Source organism: Sinocyclocheilus anshuiensis, unplaced genomic scaffold (genome assembly GCF_001515605.1).
Source record: "Sinocyclocheilus anshuiensis isolate Anshui unplaced genomic scaffold, SAMN03320099.WGS_v1.1 scaffold1635, whole genome shotgun sequence".
NCBI lineage: Eukaryota > Metazoa > Chordata > Actinopteri > Cypriniformes > Cyprinidae > Sinocyclocheilus > Sinocyclocheilus anshuiensis.
Window position 1 is genome coordinate 385,779 of NW_015549682.1, and position 25,971 is coordinate 411,749.

General features: G+C 35.3%; 1 protein-coding gene across 1 annotated transcript in view; it reads left to right on the forward strand.

Moving 5' to 3' along the window:
- pth1r (parathyroid hormone 1 receptor) overlaps positions 1 to 25,971 on the forward strand; it is an 88,521-nt gene that overhangs the window by 35,846 nt on the left and 26,704 nt on the right. Inside the window, exons 2-3 of the mRNA XM_016449716.1 lie at positions 5,964 to 6,066; positions 21,587 to 21,697. Coding sequence (XP_016305202.1) covers positions 5,964 to 6,066; positions 21,587 to 21,697 — 214 coding nt within the window. The remainder of the gene's footprint in view (positions 1 to 5,963; positions 6,067 to 21,586; positions 21,698 to 25,971) is intronic.

Here is a 25,971-nt window from a genome sequence, read left to right on the forward strand (position 1 = left end):
TGCGAGTGATATGTGTGTGTGTGTGTGTGTGCGCATCAATTAAAGCAGCACATTAATATGGAACGGTGATTAAACTGACTTGGAACTACCTCTGCATTAAACGGTTTTAATGCATACCTGCATCTGGATATTGTACTATTAATAATACCTGCACTATTATTGTAGGTGGGTCTGGATATTATATTGACCTCCTTGCTGGAAATGGATTGTCAGGTAGAGCACATTGCATTGTGGGATACAGTGCCCAGCATAGTTGTGCTAATTGCACATTACAGCAAACTGAGTAAGTTATCCATTCATTCTGTGCATGCAGAAAATTAGTATACTGTGCACACTTCACATGTACTGTGTAGAATGCTATGTTAAACAGAACCAGTGAAAACATGCAAAGAAAGAAACTCCAGCCATGCAGGTCTATGAAGGCAGTGCAGGCACTGACACCTTCCCTCAAAAGGAAATCAATGTACTGCAATCTAAACAGTAACTGGAGCTCAGCTGGACGTAATCAATGTTGACAGTCAAATGCAGGGTTCATTTTCTCAGTGTCAATATAAGAAATATTCATTTGATCTTATAAGCGGTGACACTGACATTATTAACAAGCTTTGCAAGCAACATACTATAATCTCTAAGGGCCTGATGTGGCCATTTGTCATCTATAAATAGCACATTCTTTTGGTTTGGGTAAATGATGATGATTTTAAATAGGTTGTTCTCCCATAATCGTAGCTTGTTCAAGAAAAGAAATCGTCTAATTATGGCTGTGGTGAAGTCTCTCAGCTCAGATCTTGATTGGAAATGTTCAGAGGCGTAATTCCCATTCAAACAGACGGGCCCCCTCACGTATTTGAGCCAAATGGATTTTGAATGCAGCTTTAAAAAGACAAAAATAATATTGGTAACACATCAGATTAGAGAACACTGTTCACTATTAACTAGGGCTGTCAGTTTAATGCGTTAACGCGACTTACTTTCTTTTGCGCAACATTAAAGAAGGTATTTTGAAGACTTGGTAACAAAACTGTTTTGGTTACCAGTGACTTTCGTTGCATTGCAAAAAATACTGAGAATATATTTCTTAAATTATCTTTTATGTTCCTGTCACGGTGCGTGCGGGGAGATGAAGCGAGGACTCAATTGCAGGAGAAATGGTTATTTATTTTAATAATAAAAATGAAACAAAAACAAACTCAAACCACCCCGAGGGGGAAAAACAGACAGGCAGGCCTAAAGCTGCACCACATGCAGACACGAAACACACACAATGAGAAATGACGGATCAGCACAGGATGACAGACACCAGGAGAATAAATAGGAAACCAAACGAGGAGGCTAACGAGGGAGACACGGGTGGAGCAAGTTAAACAATAACGAGGTAACAAGATGGGAGGGGCCATACAATAGACAGGAGAGAGCACATGGCAACAGACAAACACAACACAAGCCATGTGCTCCCAGAACACAGTCATCTGGTGGCCCTCCTAAAATGAAACAAAAAACTAACTCAAACCACCCCGAGGGGGATAAACAGACAGGCAGGCTCAAAACTGCACTCCATGCAGACATATAACACACACAATGAGAAATGACTGATCAGCACAGGATGACAGACACCAGGAGAATAAATAGGAACCAAACGAGGAGGCTAACGAGGGAGACACAGGTGGAGCAACTTAAACAATAACGAGGTAACAAGATGGGAGGGGCCAGACAATAGACAGGAGAGAGCACATGGCAACAGACAAACACAACACAAGCCATGTGCTCCCAGAACACAGTCATCCGGTGGCCCTCCTGGGCACACCCGCTGAAGACTGTGACAGTTCCATTGTTTATGTTAGGCCATTGTAGCCTAAACATTTATGTGTAATAAATTTTATGTTGAATCAAATCAAATATTTATTTCTAAAGTTACTATTTGTAATGTTTACTTGATACTTTCTCATTTAACACACTAACCCCCGGTTTCACAGACAAGGCTTAAGCCTAGTCCTAGACTAAAATGTAAATCTGAGCTGTTTCAAATTAAAGAAACTTGCACTGACTGATCTTAAAACATGTCAGTGCCTTTGTTTTGTCTTAAGATGCACACCAGTAATGCTTTTTTTCTAAGCAATGTTTATAAAAATTACTTAAATGTCCTAATTGAACTATGGCCTAATCCTGGTTTAGGCTAAGCCCTGTCTATGAAACCGGGCCTAATAGTTTTAAATACTCTTTTGTGAAAATTTAGTTTGCGATTCATTAGATTAATTAATCGCCGTACCATGTAATTAATTTGATTAAAAATTTTAATTGACCGACAGCCCTACTATTAACAAGTTGCATATTAACATGCATATTACTAGCATATTGGCTGTTTATTATTGCTTATAAACCACACATTATGTCATGCATATCTTATTTTGCATGAGTACCTATCAATACAATAAAGTACTATCAATAAACAGCAGATTAGGAGTTTGAGGAAAAAAGCTCCTCCTAGTTTATAGTGAATATGTGTTCCCTAATCTAAAGTGTTACCAATATTATTTTTATCTTTGGAAGCTGTATTCACAATCCATTTTAACATCTATAAAAGCATTACCATAATATGTTTGCATTTGATAATTAAGATCCACGATTATTGTAGGTATAAAATGAATAGTGCTTCTAAGTTTTAATTTAATTAATTAATTTCACAGTTTTTGGCTACAAATTCAAAATTCCCATGACTTATAATTTGCTTAATCGTTTAAGTCAATTGTAACCATGTTTTACTCATTTGTTCCCTTGTTTTGAGTTAATTAAAACAAATATATACAATGTTGCCATGATTTTGAGGGAATTCATTCTTAATTTGTGGCCACGATACATATATTTTTTACACGTCACATGTGGGGCTATATGTTAATCAGTCCAAAAGTTTACATAATATGAATTTTTAGCTTTTCTTGAAAATGACTTCTACCGATCGACCAAAATCCATGTGTCTGTGTCTAGGGAATCCAAACAAAAATCTGTGAAACAAAACTCCACCCTCAAGCAAATCTGTTTTAATTTTTTGGCCGTTTTAGTGGTACAGACAGGCTGCCTTTAAGTGCACTTGGTATACTCATATTTCCAAGTTGGCAGTTATTGTGACACATCATGCATTAAAGAAGGAAATAAAATACAGAAGCTGAAAAAACTAAACATATTAACAATGAATGCTTGTTTCTGTTGTTCCAGTGGATTAGCATGACTGAATAAACTCTACCTAATATGATATCTAACATAAAGAAAACTGTGTGGAGTGATTAGCGTAGCATTAGTTTACTATAAGCTCTGATGGTCAACATCTAAATATTACTGCAGTGCAGCACTGAAAATCAAAAATCAGTAACTTCCATCGAGTTACTTTCCACCAACTGGGGTATCTTTGATAATTCCAGGTTTCCCACTGAAAAACTGTTGTTCTTGTGTAGAAATGATGGCATTTCTGGCATACTGTAACAGTAGAAGACATTTTAGAGAAAATAAGCCAAATTCAAGTCATCACATCTCAGTGTGGATGAATCATGTCTGCTACTCAGCTGAAATACCACAGTAAAGGATCTAATATAATTCTAATAATCACCATATCTTTAATAAGTTTTTAAAGTAAACTTTGCACTTTTGTGACAGAGTGGATATAAGAATATATTATAGCACTTTCCATTACCAAAACCCAACTGGGATATGAAGTGCATAAACTATAGAGATATTGTGCATTGTTCTTTTTTTTTACTTGGCAAAGCTTTTGTTAGCCAGGATTGTGCACTGATATTAAAAACGATAAAAATAGCTGGATTTATTCAAAGCTTAGAGTTGGTTTTGTGTTTGTCTCCCTGATATAAGACTGCTGTGGGATTTGTTCATCACTAGAGGAACAATATATCTTTTCACATCTCTCAGAAAATGTACTCTACACTGTAAAAAATGACCGTGAATTTAACGGTAAAAGAATGTAAAAATGCTACAGTAAAAACCTGTTAAATGGTTAACGGTAAATTCCCCTACTATATACGGTGAAAAACTGTATTGGACATTAATTTTATGATAGTATACCGTTTTTGGAAGTGAAAAAGACCATATAATTTACAGTGAATAACCGTAAATTGACATTCCCAGAATTCCCTGCGTTACATTTCAAATTTGATGTTTTTTTGTTGAAATAACTGTTTCTTCTTAGTTTTTTCTTATCAGTTTTGTATATTAGGGTTGTGTGTTACACCTAATGTTGTTAAATGAATGTTTATTGCATTATTTCAGTTTCATGTATGTTACCGTGATGGTGTTTAGTGTTTGTGTGTCTACACTGTAAAAAATGACCGTGAATTTAACGGTAAAATAATGTAAAAATGCTACAGTAAAAACCTGTTAAATGGTTAACGGTAAATTCCCCTACTATATACGGTGAAAAACTGTATTGGACATTAATTTTATGATACTTTACCGTTTTTGGAAGTGAAAAAGACCATATAATTTACAGTGAATAACAGTGAAGAATTCCCTGCGTTACATCCCATAAATTTTACGGAATTTTTTTTACAGTGTACAAAAAAGTGCATAGAGTGGCCTCAGAAAGCATCTGGTATTAAAACAGACTTAATAATCCATTCATCCATCCATTTTCCAAACCTGTACAGAGTCATGGGGATGCTAATAATTTTAACTTATTATACATTTAAAATTAATTGCAATTACTTTTAATCAACTTGTGTGACTGTGATTTTTTTTGTGTGTGAGTGTGTGTAGTCAATTGCCTTCAAGTTCACTCAAAAGTCCTAGCAGAGTAAGAACAGGTTTACAGTAATTTATCACATTGACATTTTCCACTAGCGTTTTTTCAGCCACAAAGTATCACAATACATTTATCTTTATTTTGATAAACAGTATATCAATTGTCGAAAAATGTGCTTGTGCTATCTTTCTTCTGTGATATTTTGTTATCTAATCTGAGGACATTCATACATTTTTAAGTTTGGCTTAGGTGTCCAAATACGTTTTGGGGGGCTGCTGTATCCATCATGGTCCAAACTGAATTTTCCGTATCATTCTGAAGTTTGTGAGACAGTTATTGAAATTATAATTAATTTAAAGAGTATGGTGACACACACTTCCCAGCTATCCATCAAGCAACCACAAATATCCCCAGCACATCTGTCTGTCTATAATGAAATATGAGTTAAAAATAAAATGCTTTAATATTGTTTATTATGTGCAAGAAATCTAATGATTGTGAATGTAGCGTGACTCTAGGGTGGTATTGTTTTTCCAATCAGACATTCAGGAAGTATACTTAAAAAAATTATAATAATTCAGTCTTTCTACTTTAAAATGTCACATTTAACTCAAAGTTACTTGCTGTTTATTTTTATATTTTTTTCAGTGTAGTGCTAACACAGTTTGGAAAAAAAAATAATTATCCCTGTAACAATGTATTCCTGATTTTTATAAATCTTATAATGCATTTTATGAGTTCATGAATTATACACAGTTATAATACATTATAATACTTACCTATTTATTTTGACACTTTTAGAAAGTATGATGCATTAAAACACATGACAAACAAACCTTCAAATATTCTAATGCCGTTTAACTTTACTTTTCCAGTGGACAATTATTTATGAAATTATGCAATTCATTACATCACACATTATGAACACCTTTAAAATACATTATTCATAGTGGCTTTAAGTAAATTGTTACCAAATATTCTAGTTAACCTACATAATTTCAAATGAATTTACATAATCTCACATAAAATATGAGTTAGAATTAAGGATGAGTTATTTTGATAGTTCATAAACTGTAATTATTCAGAGCATTTGTCAATGAATTATTACATTGAGTGTTTTAAGGTAAATATTAACCAATATGCCCACATAAGGGTAAATTATACCCATGATAATCAACTCTGAATTATATTCAATTATATATTTTGTGTGTCTGTACAGGTTGATGCTGATGATGTCCTCACTAAAGAAGAACAAATCTATCTTCTGTTCAACGCGAAACGAAAATGCGAACGAGCCATCAAATCCAAACATAAAATCACTGGTAAGTCAAAAATGTCCTATTATTAAAAAAATAAAAAGAAACAAAATTGAGAGTAATAGACTATGAATCTCTCCAGGGCGGCAAACATAGATATCTGCTGTCACTGAGCACTACCTAGAGTGCATTTATACTCACTCTCAGGTCAATTTAGCATTGCTGAACTGACATATTTGATAAATGCAGCAGTCGATACATGTGTGTCTGTAGGGACGTGATCTGGGGTCAGGCCTCCGACGTCGAGACACATGCAGTCAGGATGATGCTAGAATGAACTGGCATTGATTAAATTGGATCTCTGAGCAACACTTCATCAGACAGAGCCAAAGCCAACAGAATTCATTAGTTTCTATTGCACTGCCCTGACACGTCGTTATTTAAGATGTTTACCAAGATAGGCAGCTGTCTGTCAGCGTCCTGCTTTAAAGGGTCATGAAACCCCCGTTTCAGCACTGGTTAGTTCTCACCACAGTTTTTAAAAACGCTAAAAAAGTGGGCGTGGTGTGCTGCAGAGCGGAGCGGGAAGAGGGGAGGTTATTTAAGATGTTTACCAAGATAAGCAGCTGTCTGTCAGCGTCCTGCTTTAAAGGGTCATGAAACTCCCGTTTCAGCACTGGTTAGTTCTCACCACAGTTTTTAAAAACGCTAAAAAAGTGGGCGTGGTGTGCTGCAGAGCGGAGCGGGAAGAGGGGAGACAGACAACAATCACAGCTTCGCGTTCAGACAGTTTCATTTCGCTCCCATCGAGTTAAAAACACAAATAAATGCACAGCCATTTGCACTCTGTATCGAAAACATATATATGAATGCGCTGTTGCACCTCTGAGAACTTTTAAGGCTTATTCTGTGGCGTTTATATAAGCCTTTTGACGGGTTGTGTCACAGAGCTGTAAAAACTCACCAAGTGAATGAATCGCGTTTGTGCCGAACTGTTATTACAAAACAAAAACAAGCACTCTTCTTCGATCCATGAACGTTTCTCTCAGTTAATGTCATCATCTCAGAGTCTGAAGCGTCTGTCATAGCAAATCAAAACATGCTGTTGTGAATAATTAAGCAAAGCGTCTTCTCATAGGGTAAGAACACACAGTCTCATGAATAATTGAATAGACACCGACACATTGTGACGTCAACACGATGTAGATTTTACAGATCATTTAATATATATTTAAACAGCTACAACTGTGAAATAATATGCTTGTAAAGGTTTACTAAAGAACTAATTGAACATAATGAATAACAGGTCATTAGTTCATGTAAATTAAAATGCTTAAAATGTTATAAAAAAAAATCAATTTATGATCATGCAGTTTTTTAGCAGATGTTATACATTAATTAACAGCTTATTTATTAATGTGCATTTGCACACTTTAAAATGCCATTAAACCGGTTGTTGAAACTTATTAAAATGATTTATATATCATCTAATGCACCTTTTGTTGTGAAAATCTTGTCAATTTTAAACACTGTTTATGCTGATGTGGTAAACGTTACAAATCAAATATCAAATCAAATCAAAATATGATTCATTATCTCATAACCAGAGTCTGTAAAGTTGACATATTTGCATTTTTTCTACTACTTGCGTATCTTTACAAATCATTTATTAATTATTTGTTCATGCTTTTGCAGTCCCCAATCTAGTCAAATCTATTCATCGTTTATAAACGTTTACTGTTAATTATTTAATACCTTTACAGGAACTGTACTTTTGTACCACTGTACAAAAATTTGAGTAGAGCATGATTAGTTAAGAGCATTTATATTCTTGCTTCTTTATGTAATGTTCAATAAGTTCATTAGTGAACATCTACAAATATATTATACAATGTTTGTTAATGATTTATAAATGAAAATGATAATAAAGTGTTACCAGTGATGATATAAACAAATAATTGAATCAAAGTTTTCTGTGTCTTAGCCTTGCTTAATGACCTAATGTCGTGGTGTCTGAAAGATATGTTGGCATTGCAGCATCAGAAAAGAGCTGCTAAATGCAGCCACAAGTTTCCCTGGAAAATAGCATAGCGCAGTTGTGTGTAATCCCTTTTGGGTGATTTGCCACGCTAAATAGAGATCTGGGAATAGAGTGTGTGAAAGGCTTTCATTTTTATGGTAACCTCAGTTTCCTTTCACTGTGGTCACTTCATTCCCCGGTGCCCCGTCTCAAACACATTTTAAATAACCGTTTTGGCAGCCTATTGTCTTAGCCAGACTGCTGTATTATTATTTTCTTCTCATCACAGGCTTATTTTACTTGTGTTAAGTCACTTCTGTCTCGCAGCATGAAACATGTTTATGTCCGAACTGGAGCGAATGCTGAAGAATCTGGATGTCAGACTCTCAATAGTCGGTTTCTCACACAATGGGAATATGTGTTTGAGTTTTCGATTCAAGCCGTAATGAAACATGACATAAGCTGCAGCACATTAGTCACACAGAAAGAATACTTTTCCAAGACATTTGCAAGACATCCTGTGCTTAAAATAATTATGCGTGTTTAAGGATTTCAAATTCTAATTAGAGTATCGCCTTCTGCATTTCACGTTTTTCATATTTATATAAAATGGTTTAACATATGCTTATGATTTCAATTTTTTCAGAAGTAGTAATGTATTTTGCTAGCCATTATTTTATTTTTAGGCTTTTGGGTTTGTTCTAGACAGATTAAATTATTGTGAGCAGATGGTATGAGGACATGCTGCAGACTGCAGGACTTTCTTTTTCCCATCGCATATCAGCTTGAAGAGACATTTATATTAAATAATAATGAAAAAAATTACAAATAAAAGTAAATCACTAATTTACTTATGAATCATGTTTACTGTTTACAGTTTAATTTCTTAACATTATTTAACTACAGTAGTTAACATTAATAAAACCTACAGCATTTATTATTCGTAGTTAATGTTCAAATCAGCATTTATTAATACATTTTTAAGATCAAAAGTTGTATCTGTTAATGTTAGTTAATGCACAGAGAACTGACATGAGCATTTTTAATAACTAACATTAACAAAGATTAATAAATGCTGTAAAAACATATTGTTCATTGTTAGTTAATGATAGTTAAGAGAGTTACTAATAATTACAAATGAGACCTTATTGCAAAGTGTTACCAAAATTGATTTTAAAAAGTTATTCAAAAATAATTTCTATAAAACATTTGGTCAACACTTTTTTTAAGGTCCAATTCTCACTATTAACTAACTACAACATTTGCATCAATATAAATTAATAGTTAGTAAGGTAGATGTTAAGCTTAGGTATGGTGTAGGATTAAGGGATCTGGAATATGGTCATGCAAAATAAAGCATTAATATGTGCTTTATAAGTACTAATAAACAGCCAATATGCTAATAAACAACTTGTTAATAATGAGAACCGGTCCTTAGAATAAAGTGTTACCGAACATTTTGCTAAAACATTTCATCATCAGCTGGATATTGCTTATTTTTGTGTGTAATCTCTCTCTCTCAAACTCCTTGTGTCTCAAACTCAAAGTTTGAGTTGACTCAAGTTACTCAAAAAAGTAATAATTACTAGTTACTAATTACATGTTCAACAGTGTAATTCGATTACTCTACTAATTACATTCTCTAAAAAGTATTGCATTACTTATTACCAGTTATGTTCTAAATCCCAAATCAACTTTGACAATAGAAGGATTGACATGAAACTGCTCTTTTAATTCTTTCAAATAAATAATATAAATTGCATAAATACTTCATTGAACTGACCAGGGCTGCGTTTCCCAAAAGCATCGTAAGCTTATGTTTATCGTAGCTCCATTGGTTTCAATGAGTCTACGATGTACTTAAGCTTACGATGCTTTTGAGAAACGCAGCACAGAATATTTAATGGGCGAAAGTGACTTAAAAACAAACATTAACATTAGATTTTGATTATATTTTGATGTTAAATCCATTCTTTTTTTTATATACAATTTGTATAGTATTTAATGCAATTACATCAGAAGTAACTGATTAAATTACAGAATAATAAAAAGTAATACCTTACTTTACGTTTTCAAGGGAAAAGTAATGAAATTACTGGAATGCATTGCACTCAACACTGCTACTTATCCAGTGTGCACGGCTGATTCGACAGTCATGGAAATCCATTAGTCAAAAATGTGAGAACCTGGTTTAAATTCGCACATATATTAGTAGCTGGTTTATTTCAATGCAAAAGAAATGGAAGTGAAGATTGATTTGGCCACGACTGTGTTTATGCAGTAACGGCAGTCCAGCTCAGTGCTGAGTTGTTCTCAACAGAACTTAGTCTTGAGTTAATCCAGCAGCAGAGGGTTATGACGAGGGCTTTATGACACAGTAGATGCTCCTATATCTCCTATTAGCAGCCACAGGTCTGAATGCAGCTGGACGCTGATGTTGAGCAGAGATCTGGCACTCAAATGACGTCTCATTCAGACGCAGTCAATGTTAGCTCGTCTGAGCTCTGTCACACCTAATGCCTCCCGACATCTCTTTCGTGTCACTGCCAAGATGGACAGCTGTGCTTTTACACTCATTTCCAATGTCTCATTTACTTTGGTTTGCAGATTCGTTCAGAAATATGAAATGATGAATAACAGACAGGACTAATTATAATACACAGTCGGGTCCAGAAGTCTGAGACCACTAGCATGTATTGCATTTTTAAAGTTGGGGCTTGAGAAATCAAGCGTTTGCGATTTTGCTCATTGTCAAATATTTAACGTCTTAAATAGCTCTTATATTACGTCATAACAATTCTGTGTTTTATATTCTTCAAAAATCTAAAATATTCTGTTTATGTCCATTAGATTTTGAATCCCAGTTTTTTTTTAAACATGGTCTCAGACTCCATTAGAGATTATAAAATAGTATACTTGAGGACAGTCTCTACTGAAGTGATTGAACATCTCAGAGGTGCATGACTGAAGAAGTAAAATAGTATATGATCATTTTATTATATGATCAAGATTTGTTTGGAATACATGTAATGCAGTTGCAAACAAATATGTGAATCAGGTTGCAAATTTAGGGTTCATATAAACAAAACTTGTAGAATCTGAAATCTTGGATTCATTTGGATTGATAAAAATTAATGCGTATTGTTTTTTTTGTTTTGTTTTTTACATATTTTCTTACAAATCCTTTTGTTTGTTCAGGACGTTCAATAACTGCGTTCAGACCCATTGTTCAAATCCACATTCCTGTAAGTAATAACATATATCAAATTTTAAATCATGATATATATACATATATATATATATTAAAACAAAGAGATAAAACATGACAGAAGAAAGACAACAAAAGGAAAAAAGGAAACACACCAAATTAAAAAATAAACCTATGAAGAAACATAGAATATATAGTGCAAAGATGTTCCGCGTCCTTTCAATACATGTGAGATATTCTATATATATGTACAGTTAACAATATATAATGTATATAGATATAGAATATACAAATTTCTTATGACATTGACGATTCAGTTAGAGAATACAAAAGAAGGAAGCAGAAGAGAAGTTAAGAATGAATGAATTAATGAATGAATGAATAGCTGTGAATGAAAAAGAAAAGCAAATAGACAATATTTTTATGTAATTGATGTATTTGTAAAGTGCAGTTTTAAATAGTAAATGGTTATTGCTGGAATGAATGAATAGCTGTGAATGAAAAAGAAAAGCAAATAGACAATATTTTTATGTAATTTATGTATTTGTAAAGTGCAGTTTTAAATAGTAAATGGTTATTGCTGTTGTTGTTATTGTCACCATGGCCATCTTCAGAATACTACAAATACATTCAAAAATCATCATGAAAAAAAGGAAAATGATGTTTTATCAAATCTGTTCCAAGCATCCCAATATAATGTTATTTGTGCCAGATCTTGGGTGAGATTTCCTGTGATCTGGTCTTTGCTCTCGGCCCTGTGTTGGGTGGGTGAGTCAGATCTGACCGGTTTACCTGATGACTCTGCGCTCTTTCTGGTGGCTGTTTTCTGACCCCTTTTGGAAGGGTGCACACGTCTTTCTGATCATAGAACGTCTATTGAAATTAGGCTAAGCGTGTAACCTCTGAGACAGAGCGTGCATGATGTCTTTTTGCTGTTTCTGGAGTGCTGAGACCAGATGTGACTGCTAATGGTTGCAATGCATTTCGTATTTACGTCAATTATGTCACACTTTTCACTTTTTTTGTATCTGGATCGATTAATTTATTTTAAAAAATGAAAGAAAGAAGTAGCAAGCAGCAATTGTCAGAGTTAAGATGCTTTATGATGTTTAAAAATATACTATGCATTATTTAACAATTCAAGAATTATAGGCATCTGGGTAAACTTGGTCACACCCATATTTATTTTAAAAGACCCTGTTAGAGCCATCCAAATAATAAAGTTCAACATTTTGATAAATATTGACCTAGCGAGTCCAGAGAATTATATTACACTTGTTTTGTTGAGGTTGAGTGAAAAACCTAAAATTGGATAGCAAAAGTATTATTATTTTTTTAATTAATTGCAAATATTAAATAAAGAATTTGGGCCCTATTTTAACGATCTAAGGGCATAGTCTAAAGCACAAGGCGGAGGTGCAATTAGGGCATGTCCGAATCCACTTTTGCTAGTTTAATGATTAGTTTAATGCCGCACCCGGCATATGGTCTAAAAGGGTTGTTCCTATTCTCTTAATGAGTCATGGGTGTGTTTTGGGCATAACGTGCAATAAACCAATCATAGTCTCATCTCCCATTCCCTTTAAGAGCCAGTTGCGCTCGCGCCATGGCGGATTCGCTATTTACATGGCAGAATTTGCAAGCGCAAAGACTGAACACTTCTCCAGAGAGGAAACGGAGCTGCTCGTGCGTGAGCAAATAGGTAGCTTAATTCTGATACATGCAATGACTATCCATTATGACATGTAGGCATTTTTATATTTATGTAGCCTACACAATAATAATCTTTTACATTGTAACCCTTTCATTTTTAATATTTTGGCATGTTTATGTGCTGCTGTGTGTGTAAATAAGCAGAGTGTACGCACGTTGTGGACCCGCCTATACTAACGCGCTCTTTAAATAACAAAAAAAAAAACTACTGCGCCATTGACTTTAGACCAGGTTTTAGTTGGTCAATGGCGCAGTCTATTTCAATTGCCTCAAAATAGCAACGTGCCAACAATGAGCCTGAGCACACCTCGTTTTCAGACCAGCACGCCCAAATGGGCGCAAATGCATTTGCTATTTAAACAATGTGGCGCTGGTGTGTAATTTAAAAGTGGTGTAACTACCAAAAAAAAAAAAAAAGCTAATTTAAAAATAATTAGGATTTATGCATTTTTACATGCAAGGTGTGAGGAAAACTTTATTAATTTATGGTTACACCATTTGACATTTTTCAAGGGCATGGAAAATTTTCCAAAAATTTATGAGACCAACTTAGTTTTCAACCTAGATTTTTCCTTTGCATCATTTTAGACATCCCTGTTTACTATGATAATTTTTATGTGCATTTACATAAATTAAATCTATTAACAAACCATTCATTACGACTGTTGCCTCAATAAACTCCTAATTTGCTGCATATTAATAGTTAGTAAAGTAGTTGTTACATTTAGTTATTGGGTAGGATTAGGGATGTAGTATATGATCATGCAGAATATGTGTATGTGCTTTATAAGTAATAATAAACAGCCAATATATTAATACCGTATTGACCCGAATATAAGACAATGTTTTTTTCTTGGAAATACATCTGAAAAAACGCGGTCGTCTTATATTCAGGGTCTAGACTTTGACATGTCAATAATACACCCACAACAATAGGTGGGGCCAAATAAGCATAAAACGAGTGTGCCATGAAATACGTAATGTAATGCGTGTTGTAAAGATCGCGAGTAAAAACAAAAGAAAAAGAAAACCTTACATGAGGTTTTAACCTTACAGCTGCATGAGTCGTGACTGTCACATTAGCCTGATGGGACCAAACTCCCTTTGTGATTTTAAAACGTAAGACAGTACCCAGATTTGAAGACTACAGTAAGATTTAACTTCTACTGTTAATAAGATTTTGGTAGGCTACTATTAGATGGATAGCCTAAATGTCCTAATTAAGATGGGCTACCTGTTTTTTTTTTTTTAATGGTATATCAAAAAGCTTATATTTTTTAAATGTGATTGTGGGTACATTTTACCAGTTTTTACCATACTTTCAAAACAAAAATTAAAATAGGAAAAATATGCAATATGAAAATAATTGAAGACAAAATGTGTTTTACTGAGAAAAAACAAGATTTGGTTTTTAAAAAGCCTTTTTCCCAAAGGTACATCTGGAAAAAGGGGGGTCGTCTTATAATCAGGGTCGTCTTATATTCGGGCCAATACGGTAATAGGCATGATAATAAGCAACTAGTTAATAGGGAGAATTGGTCCCTATACTAAAGTGTTACTAAGGTCTTTTAAAGCAGGTCATATCATTGTGTGAGTTTTATCATCTCAACAGTGTTATAAATTATTGTAGCATCTGGGATTGTAACAGCATTTAGCACGGAGAACAGGCGAATTGAATTTCCCTTCCCACTTTTTCTCAAATGATGCACTAAGCACTCGTCACTGTCACCGCCATCGCAGCAATGCTCAGTGTTCTCTTGCTTTTGTGAGGAATTGCCAAAGACGTTTCTGGCACAAGTAGCTACAATAAATGCATGTCATAGCACATTAAGGATATTTCCTACAGGAGTAGAAGTAAAAACAAGTCTATTTTCAAGAATTCGTCATCAAAAGGAAACGGCTGCCCGCTACATCACTCGACATGAGGATTTATTCAGCAATGGCTCAGCCTCGCCCCTGACCATGTCTTTGTGAGACCACCCTTGATGTTTTATGTGCAATTCATGTGGCATTCTCCACTAATCGTCGCGCCAACTATTATTAGACCATCGCATCGTTGTGCGTATCTGAGATTGTTTGCTCAGCAAATAGTTAGCTGAGTAGGTTTATCTATTCTAGTCCAGGCTGGAGGTGGCAGAGCCCAACCTCAAGTCAAGGCCTGGACTCAGCGCTCGCTGCACTGCACAGCTCTTATTTGTTATTATTGCACGTTTGTGCTTCGGTTAAGACCAAGTCTCCATGGCGGGGCATGAACAAGGTTCTTATTGAGAGAGACACTGAGGTTTCAGCCTGGGTCGCACAGTGCAGGGATGTGGCTTCCACAAGCCCTGAGACTCTCTAGCCTGTGTGTGAAAATAGCCTGACGCTCAAACTTTGCGGTTGGGTGTAAAATAACACCACCAGATTGCTATAAAAGCTTTCATATATCAAAACGCCGGCACAATTCGGGCCAGGCCCGAATCTCATGCAAGAAGGGGCCGAGAAGACAAATTTTATTCAGAAACCCCAAATGACATCATCAATAGCCACAGCCTCATCGGATACGATGATAGCTTCCTCGTAACCTTGGATTTTGGGAAATTATATATGTGATGTTTCTGTGTGGAGTTATATCTAAAACCACTGGGCTATTGGAGGCGGTCTGCGGCTTAATGCTCTATATATAAGACAAAAACGTTGACATTTGGCTATTGTTATGTTGGCAATGTGAAACACACACAGCACACTCCCTCCAGGACAAGCGTCCTGCAAAACAGGCCTAGTTGTCTGAAACTCTCCTTTAATTACATTCGCGAAATATTGACAAGCTGGTCTCTAGGAAAAGGGGTCCATGAAATGTGCTCCATCATATGCTTTGATTTTCCCTCTGAACGTCTTTAATTACAGGCATAGGAAAAGAATGAATCTGCAGTAAAGCCATATGGCGAGATTTATCCTTAACTAGTTATTTGTGGCAAGTTGGGGGCAGCTGGTTTCAATAACAGCGACTGAAAGCAAAGCCAGAAATACTAGCGTTGCCAAGAAAATGTGGAAAAAAAACAAAAAGGCATTTCTGTGGGAAGAGAGAACCCAAGAGTGAGATAATTCTCAACTTTACTTAGTATAAATACCTAGTTCTGTCGTGAAACTCTAGATGGCGCAGGCTGTAAGGTCCTTAAAGGGATAGTTCACCCAAAAACAGATTTGTACTTTTTTTTTTTTCAAAGAGTGTAGCATTAAACCATGCTGCGAATCACACATAGCTAACGTGTATGCCGTTCTCATTGCTTGTCGGAGCAGTGGCTGTACATATGTGTTGGCAGTAGATCTGCTTGTTTTGGAGGGTTATATTATCCTGTCCTGTTTACTGCCATGCCATGTGTGGGGATATATGCATGTCTATTAATGCAGCAGCTTGTTTTATATATTCAGAGCAGCATGTATGTATATTGGCTTGTATTTTTCATTTTACTTTCTTTCCTGCTTTGTTGGGGGGTCATTTCATGTATGCTGTTTGAGCACCAGCAGCTTGTCTGTGTATGTATTGGCAAGTCTCTGTACTTACAGTAATAGCACCAGCGTGAATAGCAGATCTTCCACATAGGATAGGATTCCTCCACAACCAGATACATTAAAATTTTCACATCCATCACTGCTGTCATGAGAGAACTATGTAGTTCTGTCATTAAACTCTAGATAGTGCAGGGTGATAGGGTGATCCTTTACATTCTCTAGAACCTACTAGCTGTCATTTACTACATGGCACAAGCTAATTGGTCTCTGTTGCATCTGTAGCCAATGAGCCTGATGCACAACAGTTAAATTGTTTGGTTTGGTGTTTGCTATAAGCAAGTCTTGCAGCACACTATCAGAAACCCTCCTCCTCCCCCAACTCCAGATGGAGCAGGCTGATAGGTGCTTTACATGCTATCTGATAACTGTAACATCATTTACTACATGGCACTAGCTGATTGGGTTTTGTTGCATCTGCAGCCAAAGAGCTTCCTGCTCAGCAATTAAATGTTTTGATTCAATGTTTTCTGTATCAGAATCCCTCCACCTCCCCCAGCTCCACCTGTCTAGATGTGCTAAGGATGATTTCATGTAAGTTATCTGTGCAGCAGCAGTATGTATTAAATGCTCACGAAAATGTGTCTGTGTATGTATTGCCTGTAGCAAGTCCTTGTATTATCTAGAACAGTCATGAAACTCTAGATTGCACAGACTGATAAGTCTTTTACATTTAATCTGATAGCTATCACATAATTTACTACATGGCACGAGCTGATTGGTGTCTGTTGCATCTAGGGTTGCAAAGGGGAAGATTTCTAGTACATTTCTGGAAAATTGCCAGGAATTTGTAGAAACTTTAAGAAAAATTTGGAAACTTTTGGAAAGTATCCAGACATTTTATTGGATATTTTCTGCCCGTTTACATCCGTAGTTGCATCTGCAAGCAGTGAGATTGCTACTGAACAGTTAAATGGTTTGATTCTGTGTTTTCGGTATTAGAACCCCTCCACCTCCCCCAGCTCCACCTGTCTAGATGTGCTACAGGCTATTTAATGTATTACATGCTCACACGAGCATGTCTGTGGATGTATTGGCAGTAGCAAGTCTCAAAACTTGCTCTGCAACAGCAATAATCAACTGCAGCAGTAGCATGCATAACAAATCTATTCTGCCTAGATCAAATGCATTAATATTGTCATACCCATTACTATGCTGAACTATTTGGAAAGTTGTCCTAAAAGAAATAACTGTAAGAGAGTGAGAGCCAAATGAGAATAGAAACCAGGTGATAAGTCCAGACAGCGAACTGTTGACATCAGACAGGTCGATAATCAGGCAGGCAGAGCGGTTGAAAGTCAGGTGGTGAGGAAACTTTAGGGACTGAAGCAGGACTTGTCGATGACAGACAGGGGTCGTAAAAAGCGGCCAATCCATACTGGCAAATCCAGGGGTCAGAGCCTGGTGGGACAGTCCAAAGGCTGGGATAAACAAGCTGGCAGACTCCACTGGCCTAACTGAGTTGATGGCTAGAACACAAACAGTGACAGATCACAATAACTGGACAAGGCAAGACAACTAAAAAGCAAAAGAGTACGGCAAGGGACACAAAGGATGCAACACAAAATGTGTGGCACTAAACAATCAGGAAAATAATGTATAAGAAGGAAATCACAGTGAAAGGAACAGGTGAAAATTAACCAAATGAGGACTAGATAAATACTGAACAAATGGGCATGGTAAAGGGAAACAAGGAGGCCAGACAAGAGGAGCACATGGGCAACACAAACACAAAGCCATGTGCTCATACATAAAACAAACACTAACACATAAAGTCAATAATGACAGGACTGCCAGGACAGAACCCTGACCAATTTTCTGCCTGCGCACAAAAGAACAGCTAATATCGAAAAGCATTTAGAAGTGCATATAAATGTGTTAGCTTCAATCATTGAGACCCTTATTCAGACTCATTCAAAACTTTGAGATATTGTATATTGTCATTAATGTATTTCCAGATCTTTAGACTTTTTTTAATCAAAAGTGGCCATTTTTTACACTAACAGACTTTGAAATAATGTAGGTGGTCTAAATCTTAGCTTCATTCTTTTGTTCCTACACTATTTCATTTTCCAAGAGTTGAATGACATGAACCATTGTTACTAGTGCAGGAATAGAATCTGCTTTGTGCTTTTGGTGTTATAGCAAGTTATAGCATGTCATGAAACAAAGAAAAAAAATGCGATAAATATTTGCAATGTGTTGTAGTTGTTTAAGCAATTGAAAGAGATTTTGCTGTATATGCTGAAGTTTTAAAGATGGTGTCACGTGTAATAGAACTCATTGTCACACTAAAGTGCAATCCACCAAAATTATAATTACATAAAGTTTCAAAATCATTTCAAGGGGTGTTAAAATAAGGCTAAAATCTTTATATGTAATCATGCACAATCTGTCATTAACTTTACAGTGCTAACTCAAAGTTTAGTATTATTAGCTTGTATTAATTGTCCCACATAGAACTGTAGGCTTTTTCTTTTACATTTAATTTGTCATATTTCTGCGTGAAACAAGATATTTAAAAGGTTCATGAGCTGCATTTTTATAATGTTTCTTGAGGAGCACTTATAATGCTTGCACTGTACATCAAAAACTGCCATCATAGAAATAAATGGCATTTTCTACCCTGATTTTAGTCCTCAGATTTGAACTGTTTAAATGGATGGATTTCTTTTAAATCTTCAATGTAAAGACCCACTGCTATGATTAGCCGGCATCTTCACATCTAAACAAAGTATTATACTTGGAGCTCTTTTGAAAACTTTTACACCTGCCAAGATTAACTAAGAATGAAAAGTGTTGATTATAATATTATATTTAGATCTACTCCCATAAAAGGTTGCAGTGCTGAGCATTGTAGCCGATCACAGTCATGTCTGTTGAATGCAATGATCTCAACAGACTCAACAGATCTCTTAATTTTTTGCTCTCTCACAAATGCTTTCATCATAACTAACACAGTACAAACAGTGTAAATAAGAAATTCACTAAGCATTGTAGTTAGCATCATTGAATATAATAGGTGCAGAACTCAATTCACTGATAGACTCGCACTGAACTTGATCTCAGAATGCATAGACAGTCTGACTTTGTTATTAGTTAAAGTTGGGATATGGTCAACAATATTATTATATATCTAATTATAAGCAGATGTACTGTATAGGGATGAGCCCGAAGTTCAATGCTTTATTTGGAAAGTTATGGAAAATGGGAGATGGGAGGAAAAAATATATTTCAATGCTTTTGCATTCTCTCGCAATTATATAGTTGGGTAATTGTACTGTATATCATTTGCAGGCATCAGGTAGCCTCTATCAATATGGAGAGTATTGAAATAATTTTAGAATGCATGCTCACTTTTCACTTTCGCGTTTGAATTCGTGATCATGCGTAGGCCTACTCTGTGGGTCTGTCCAAAACGACACCCTAAATCCTTGCAGTCTTCCTCTGAGTCCACATTTTGATGATGTAATTTGGCCACAGCATGGCCGAACACAGTGTAACTACCGCAGCAAACCTAACAATATCCGTTTAGGGGCTCTGTAGAATGCATTATTCATTTTCTGTGATTTTTTTTTCTGTGGATTTCCAAATAAGGTATTCGACTTCAGGCACATCCATAGTACTGTATGTATAATGTAAAATCATATATGTATAAGTATACTGTAGGACTTGAGAACTTTTGACTTTTGAAGAAAAATAGGAATACTAGAGAGGTCACGGTTGTGTGCGAGACATTTCACTCTTGAATGCCTTCAATGCTCTGTTATATCTGTATCTGTATCTGTATACCTGGTAAAAGATGAATTTTTTGTTGATCCTTTCACAGCTGGACAATGCTAAATACAGGTGTAAATGGGGTCTAAAGCATTTTGGTTTAGTCCACTGTTGAAAGCGCATTTAACTTTTTTTTCTGACTTTCCGTGTTTTCACTGGTGTAGAGTAGGAGGCGCTATTACGCATGAATTGAATATTACGCTATTAATGAATATTACGCTATTAATGAATGTCTCTTGATCAAAACACAGTGAAGAAGCAGCAGACACAAGCCTTCCAATACTGTATGTACTGTAAGCATATGCATGTGTAAAATAACACGATCATAAAGTATTAAACCGCATATAAATCAAAACTGCATTTAGACGTTACAGAATGAAATGTCGATCCAGGCAGTGGTTTAGGACTGTGGTTTATAACACTGACGGCAACAAAATCAGCAGACTGGATGAATAAAAATGCAAATTCACTCTCTGACAGTAGGTGGCACTTTTGATCCATGTAACATGGGTTTGTTCAGTCAACAGTATTTGTGTGCCACACTCTCCGTACTTGGAAAAAGTAATGTCAGGTCTGACTAAATTAAACTGGAGTGTCTCAAGGATACAAACAGGAGTGGTCACAAGAGATGTATTTGAAATGCAAGGTGGAAACAGTGTGCATCTTGACTTGTGATTGGATCATTGAAAATGCATCTTTATACCAGGTGGAAATAGAGTATAAAATTTGAGACTACACAAAATGGGCTTTTCTTGAAGCTGTGTCTTTAAAGTCAACACAAAACCCTTTTTGTTTGTGTTTGTGCACAATTAAAAATGTCATAAAAATATGTCCTTATGAACTTTTAGCATAAAATGTTATAACTGTATCAACTTTACAGTAAAAAAAAAATAATAATAAATTTTAACCCAGGGTTTGTTCTTGTACTGGACTGCTTTTCATGATCCAGTTAATTCTCAATTAATTTTTTTTTTCCTGTTTCACATCAGATTACTGAAACAAAATCGGTTATGAATGCTATTTCATGTTGGCTTTCAACTACAATAGAAACATGCATGTAAAGGGCACACAAGATAACTTTGATTGCTTTGAAAGCTATGCATTGTTACAGTGATTGACACTTTCTGTTCTGTCTGAGTATATCGAGCTGATAGACCAGTAGAGATTGTAGCACTGTCACTCAGCTAAATGTGTCCAAGTGCCAGAGAAGCCACTTAGTGGAGGAGGGTATTCATGTTTTGTTGGAGTGGGTGGGTGGTGCAGGTTCTGGAGTGGTAGAGTTTGCTCTATCTAAATGTTAAACCTGCTTTGTGTTATAGAGGGTTACTGCATGCCGGAGTGGGATGGCATCGTTTGCTGGCCTGAGGGACTGCCTGGAAGGATGGTGTCCACTACCTGCCCGGAGTACATATATGACTTCAACCACAAAGGTGAGCTTGCAGCCGCTGACCTGTGGCTAACTGGTACGTGTCTAATGCACACGGTGCTCCCTTGACAATAATGGACAACCTCCAGCATGCACATATTTGGAAGCTGCCACCTCCAAAATCTGTGCTTTTCTCCTCAGTTCATCATTGTTGGCGCTCCAAATTCTTGTCTCGTCTTTCAGACAAACATTTTGGAATATATCCATACATTTTTACATGCTTGACTTGTATTCATAACAAAAACAGGGTGTGTTTTCATAAAGCAGATGTATTGTGGACCTGGACAGTGAACTGAGAACTAGCAGTGCTGTTCCTAACTTCATTACATTTACATTTATTAATTTAGCAGATGCCAAAGTGACATGTAACCATGAGCAAATAATCCAAGGGAGAAAACTATACAAACCAACCCAGGTTCATTGGAAATACGTGCTTGAGGCGACATTTCTGCAACACAGATGCTACATACCTTACTGCATGTTTTGCAGCAGATTCAAATTTAAATGTCCAGTGGGTGGTGCTAAAACGCGTATTCAATACGTGACCGTGGCCACATATTTATTGCATTGGTACAGGCATGTATTCTGCTGATGCAACCCTGCCATTTTAATTCCTTATATGTACATTTGAACTGTTTTGTCGAACCGTCATTTAACAGGGTTCGAAGCGCTTGACCTCACAAGTGCCACGCTGTATCACGTGAGCTACAGCGGAAACATACTGTACTAGAAAACGCATATATATGAAGCTGTATATGTGATGCTGACTTTCAAAACGATCAATTTTCAAATCTCACAGCATGTTAAAATTGTTTTGAAGTCATAACATAATATTGTGCAAGGAATTGTAATTGAAAAACGAAAATTAGGCTTTCTTATTCGAAATTCTTGTGTGAAAAGAAATAAAAGTTGTTGGAGTTTTACTGCCTCCAGTGTTCATTTCAACTGGAAACTACAACAATTCGTACATATAGGTACGTTTTTGAGTTTTGCAGAAATGTAGGTTGAGGCACATATTTCCAATGAGCCTGGGTAGATACAAACAGTGCTACTGTAGCTTTACAAATTGTAACTGAGTAGGGTGGTGCTATTCTACAGCAGTAATCAGTAGCTATGTTTCCATCCAAAGATGCGAATTTAACTTGTGCGCAAAACTGGTATATCGCATAAAACATTTGCGAATAAAGCACCGTTTCCATCCAACGAGTCAAAGAGAACAAAATCGTCACTTCCTGATAAACTGGCACTAAATATCTCTAAGAAAATTAGAAGCCACACTCTAAAAAATGCTGGGTTAAATATAACCCAGCGCTGGGTTAAAAAGGGACAAACCCAGCTATTGGGTTGTTTTGACCCAGCGGTTGGGTTCAAAACAACTCAACCGCTGGGTCAAAACAACCCAATAGCTGGGTTATATTTAACCCAGCATTTTTTAGAGTGCACTGAATATAATAATTTTCAAATGTAATAAATTACTTGCGCTTCAGAGAGAGCAGACGTAACACAATAAATGCGGTCATTGCTTTTAGAGTTGGATGCCTGCTGTTTGGTTGTCATGTAAGTCAGTAATTATACAGAAATACTTTGATGACAGACTTTACTCAGGCATTTCAGAACGACCAAAACAACATATAGATGCTGTGAACGAAATCGGTCCTGGTTAGTCAAGTTATCCCGTCTCAGCGCAAAGTCACATGACTTTTTCAATGCGCATGGTGGAATTTATTCGGTAAATGTATTCCATCATAATTTATGCAAATTTTTTTCTTATCGGATAAAAAGTTTATCCTACTCAATTGTGTCATTTTTAGAATTTATGCGCATCTTGGCGTTTCCATCCAGCTTTTTTTTATGTGATAATCCAAAATGCGCATAAAAATAGGTGGATGGAAACATAGCTAGTGTTTGAAGGAACACATTACATATAATGGATGTTATGCAATCAGACAGCTATCGGGAAAGAAACAATAGAGCTGTTTGTAAGTTAATTCATTCACTCATTTATTTCCTGAGAACCTATTTCCTTTGTTTCAAAGAGTAATTTCCAAAATCTGAAGAATGAGTCAGAATCTGATTTGAACATTTGTTTACAACACTCACAAAAGATCATATTCATCATTTTGATATTTTCATGATTTCAGTATAAAAGATGGGTAGAATTTAGGGACCAATTCTCACTATAGCATAATACACCTAATAAACTCCTAATTTGCTGCTTATTATCAGTTAGTAAAGTAGTTGTTAAGTTTGGGTATGGGGTGGATTAAGGGATCTAAGATATGGTCATGCAGAATAAGGCATTAATATGTGCTTTACAAGTACTAATAAACAGCCAATATGCTAGTCATATGCATGCTAATAAGCATCTAGTTAATAGTGAGAATTGGTCCTTATTAGTGCTGTCAAACGATTAATCGCATCCAAAATAAACGTTTTTGTTCACATAATATATGTGTGTGTACTGTGTATGTTTATTATGTATATATAAATACAAACACATGCATGTATATATTTAAGTATATTTTATTTTTATATAATATATATGCATTTATATATAATATAAATTAAATGAATATAAATATATACATGTAAATAATATTTTCTAAATACTGTATATACTGTATGTGTGTGCTTTTTTATATGCATAATAAATATACACAATACACAGACATATATTATGTAAACAAAAACTTTTATTTTGGATGCGATTAATCGCGATTAATCGTTTGACTGCACTAGTCTTTATATAATTGGTCCTTAAATAAAGTATTACCGAATATCCTAGAAGGCTGAAAAACTCTCATACTTTTTGATGCAAAAAAAGCACCTAACACATAACTTTCCATAAAAAAGTATATTTTCTTATGTTTACATTTATATGTTTTATTATTAGTATTGCAATAGGTGAGGTTCTCTAACAGTGGTAATAACAGATTTTGAGCAAATTTGAATGATTTGCAAATTTGCTTTCCAAACAACACGCTTGCTAAACAGTGTTTGCATTAGAGCTTTAGAGATCCATTAATTATACTAGAGACCTAACGTAACACAATAAATGCGGTCATTGCTTTTAGAGTTGGATGCCTGCTGTTTGGTTGTCATGTAAGTCAGTAATTATACAGAAATACTTTGATGACAGACTTTACTCAGGCATTTCAGAACGACCAAAACAACATATAGATGCTGTGAACGAAATCGGTCCTGGTTAGTCAAGTTATCCCGTCTCAGCGCAAAGTCACATGACTTTTTCAATGCGCATGGTGGAATTTATTCGGTAAATGTATTCCATCATAATTTATGCAAATTTTTTTCTTATCGGATAAAAAGTTTATCCTACTCAATTGTGTCATTTTTAGAATTTATGCGCATCTTGGCGTTTCCATCCAGCTTTTTTTTATGTGATAATCCAAAATGCGCATAAAAATAGGTGGATGGAAACATAGCTAGTGTTTGAAGGAACACATTACATATAATGGATGTTATGCAATCAGACAGCTATCGGGAAAGAAACAATAGAGCTGTTTGTAAGTTAATTCATTCACTCATTTATTTCCTGAGAACCTATTTCCTTTGTTTCAAAGAGTAATTTCCAAAATCTGAAGAATGAGTCAGAATCTGATTTGAACATTTGTTTACAACACTCACAAAAGATCATATTCATCATTTTGATATTTTCATGATTTCAGTATAAAAGATGGGTAGAATTTAGGGACCAATTCTCACTATAGCATAATACACCTAATAAACTCCTAATTTGCTGCTTATTATCAGTTAGTAAAGTAGTTGTTAAGTTTGGGTATGGGGTGGATTAAGGGATCTAAGATATGGTCATGCAGAATAAGGCATTAATATGTGCTTTACAAGTACTAATAAACAGCCAATATGCTAGTCATATGCATGCTAATAAGCATCTAGTTAATAGTGAGAATTGGTCCTTATTAGTGCTGTCAAACGATTAATCGCATCCAAAATAAACGTTTTTGTTCACATAATATATGTGTGTGTACTGTGTATGTTTATTATGTATATATAAATACAAACACATGCATGTATATATTTAAGTATATTTTATTTTTATATAATATATATGCATTTATATATAATATAAATTAAATGAATATAAATATATACATGTAAATAATATTTTCTAAATACTGTATATACTGTATGTGTGTGCTTTTTTATATGCATAATAAATATACACAATACACAGACATATATTATGTAAACAAAAACTTTTATTTTGGATGCGATTAATCGCGATTAATCGTTTGACTG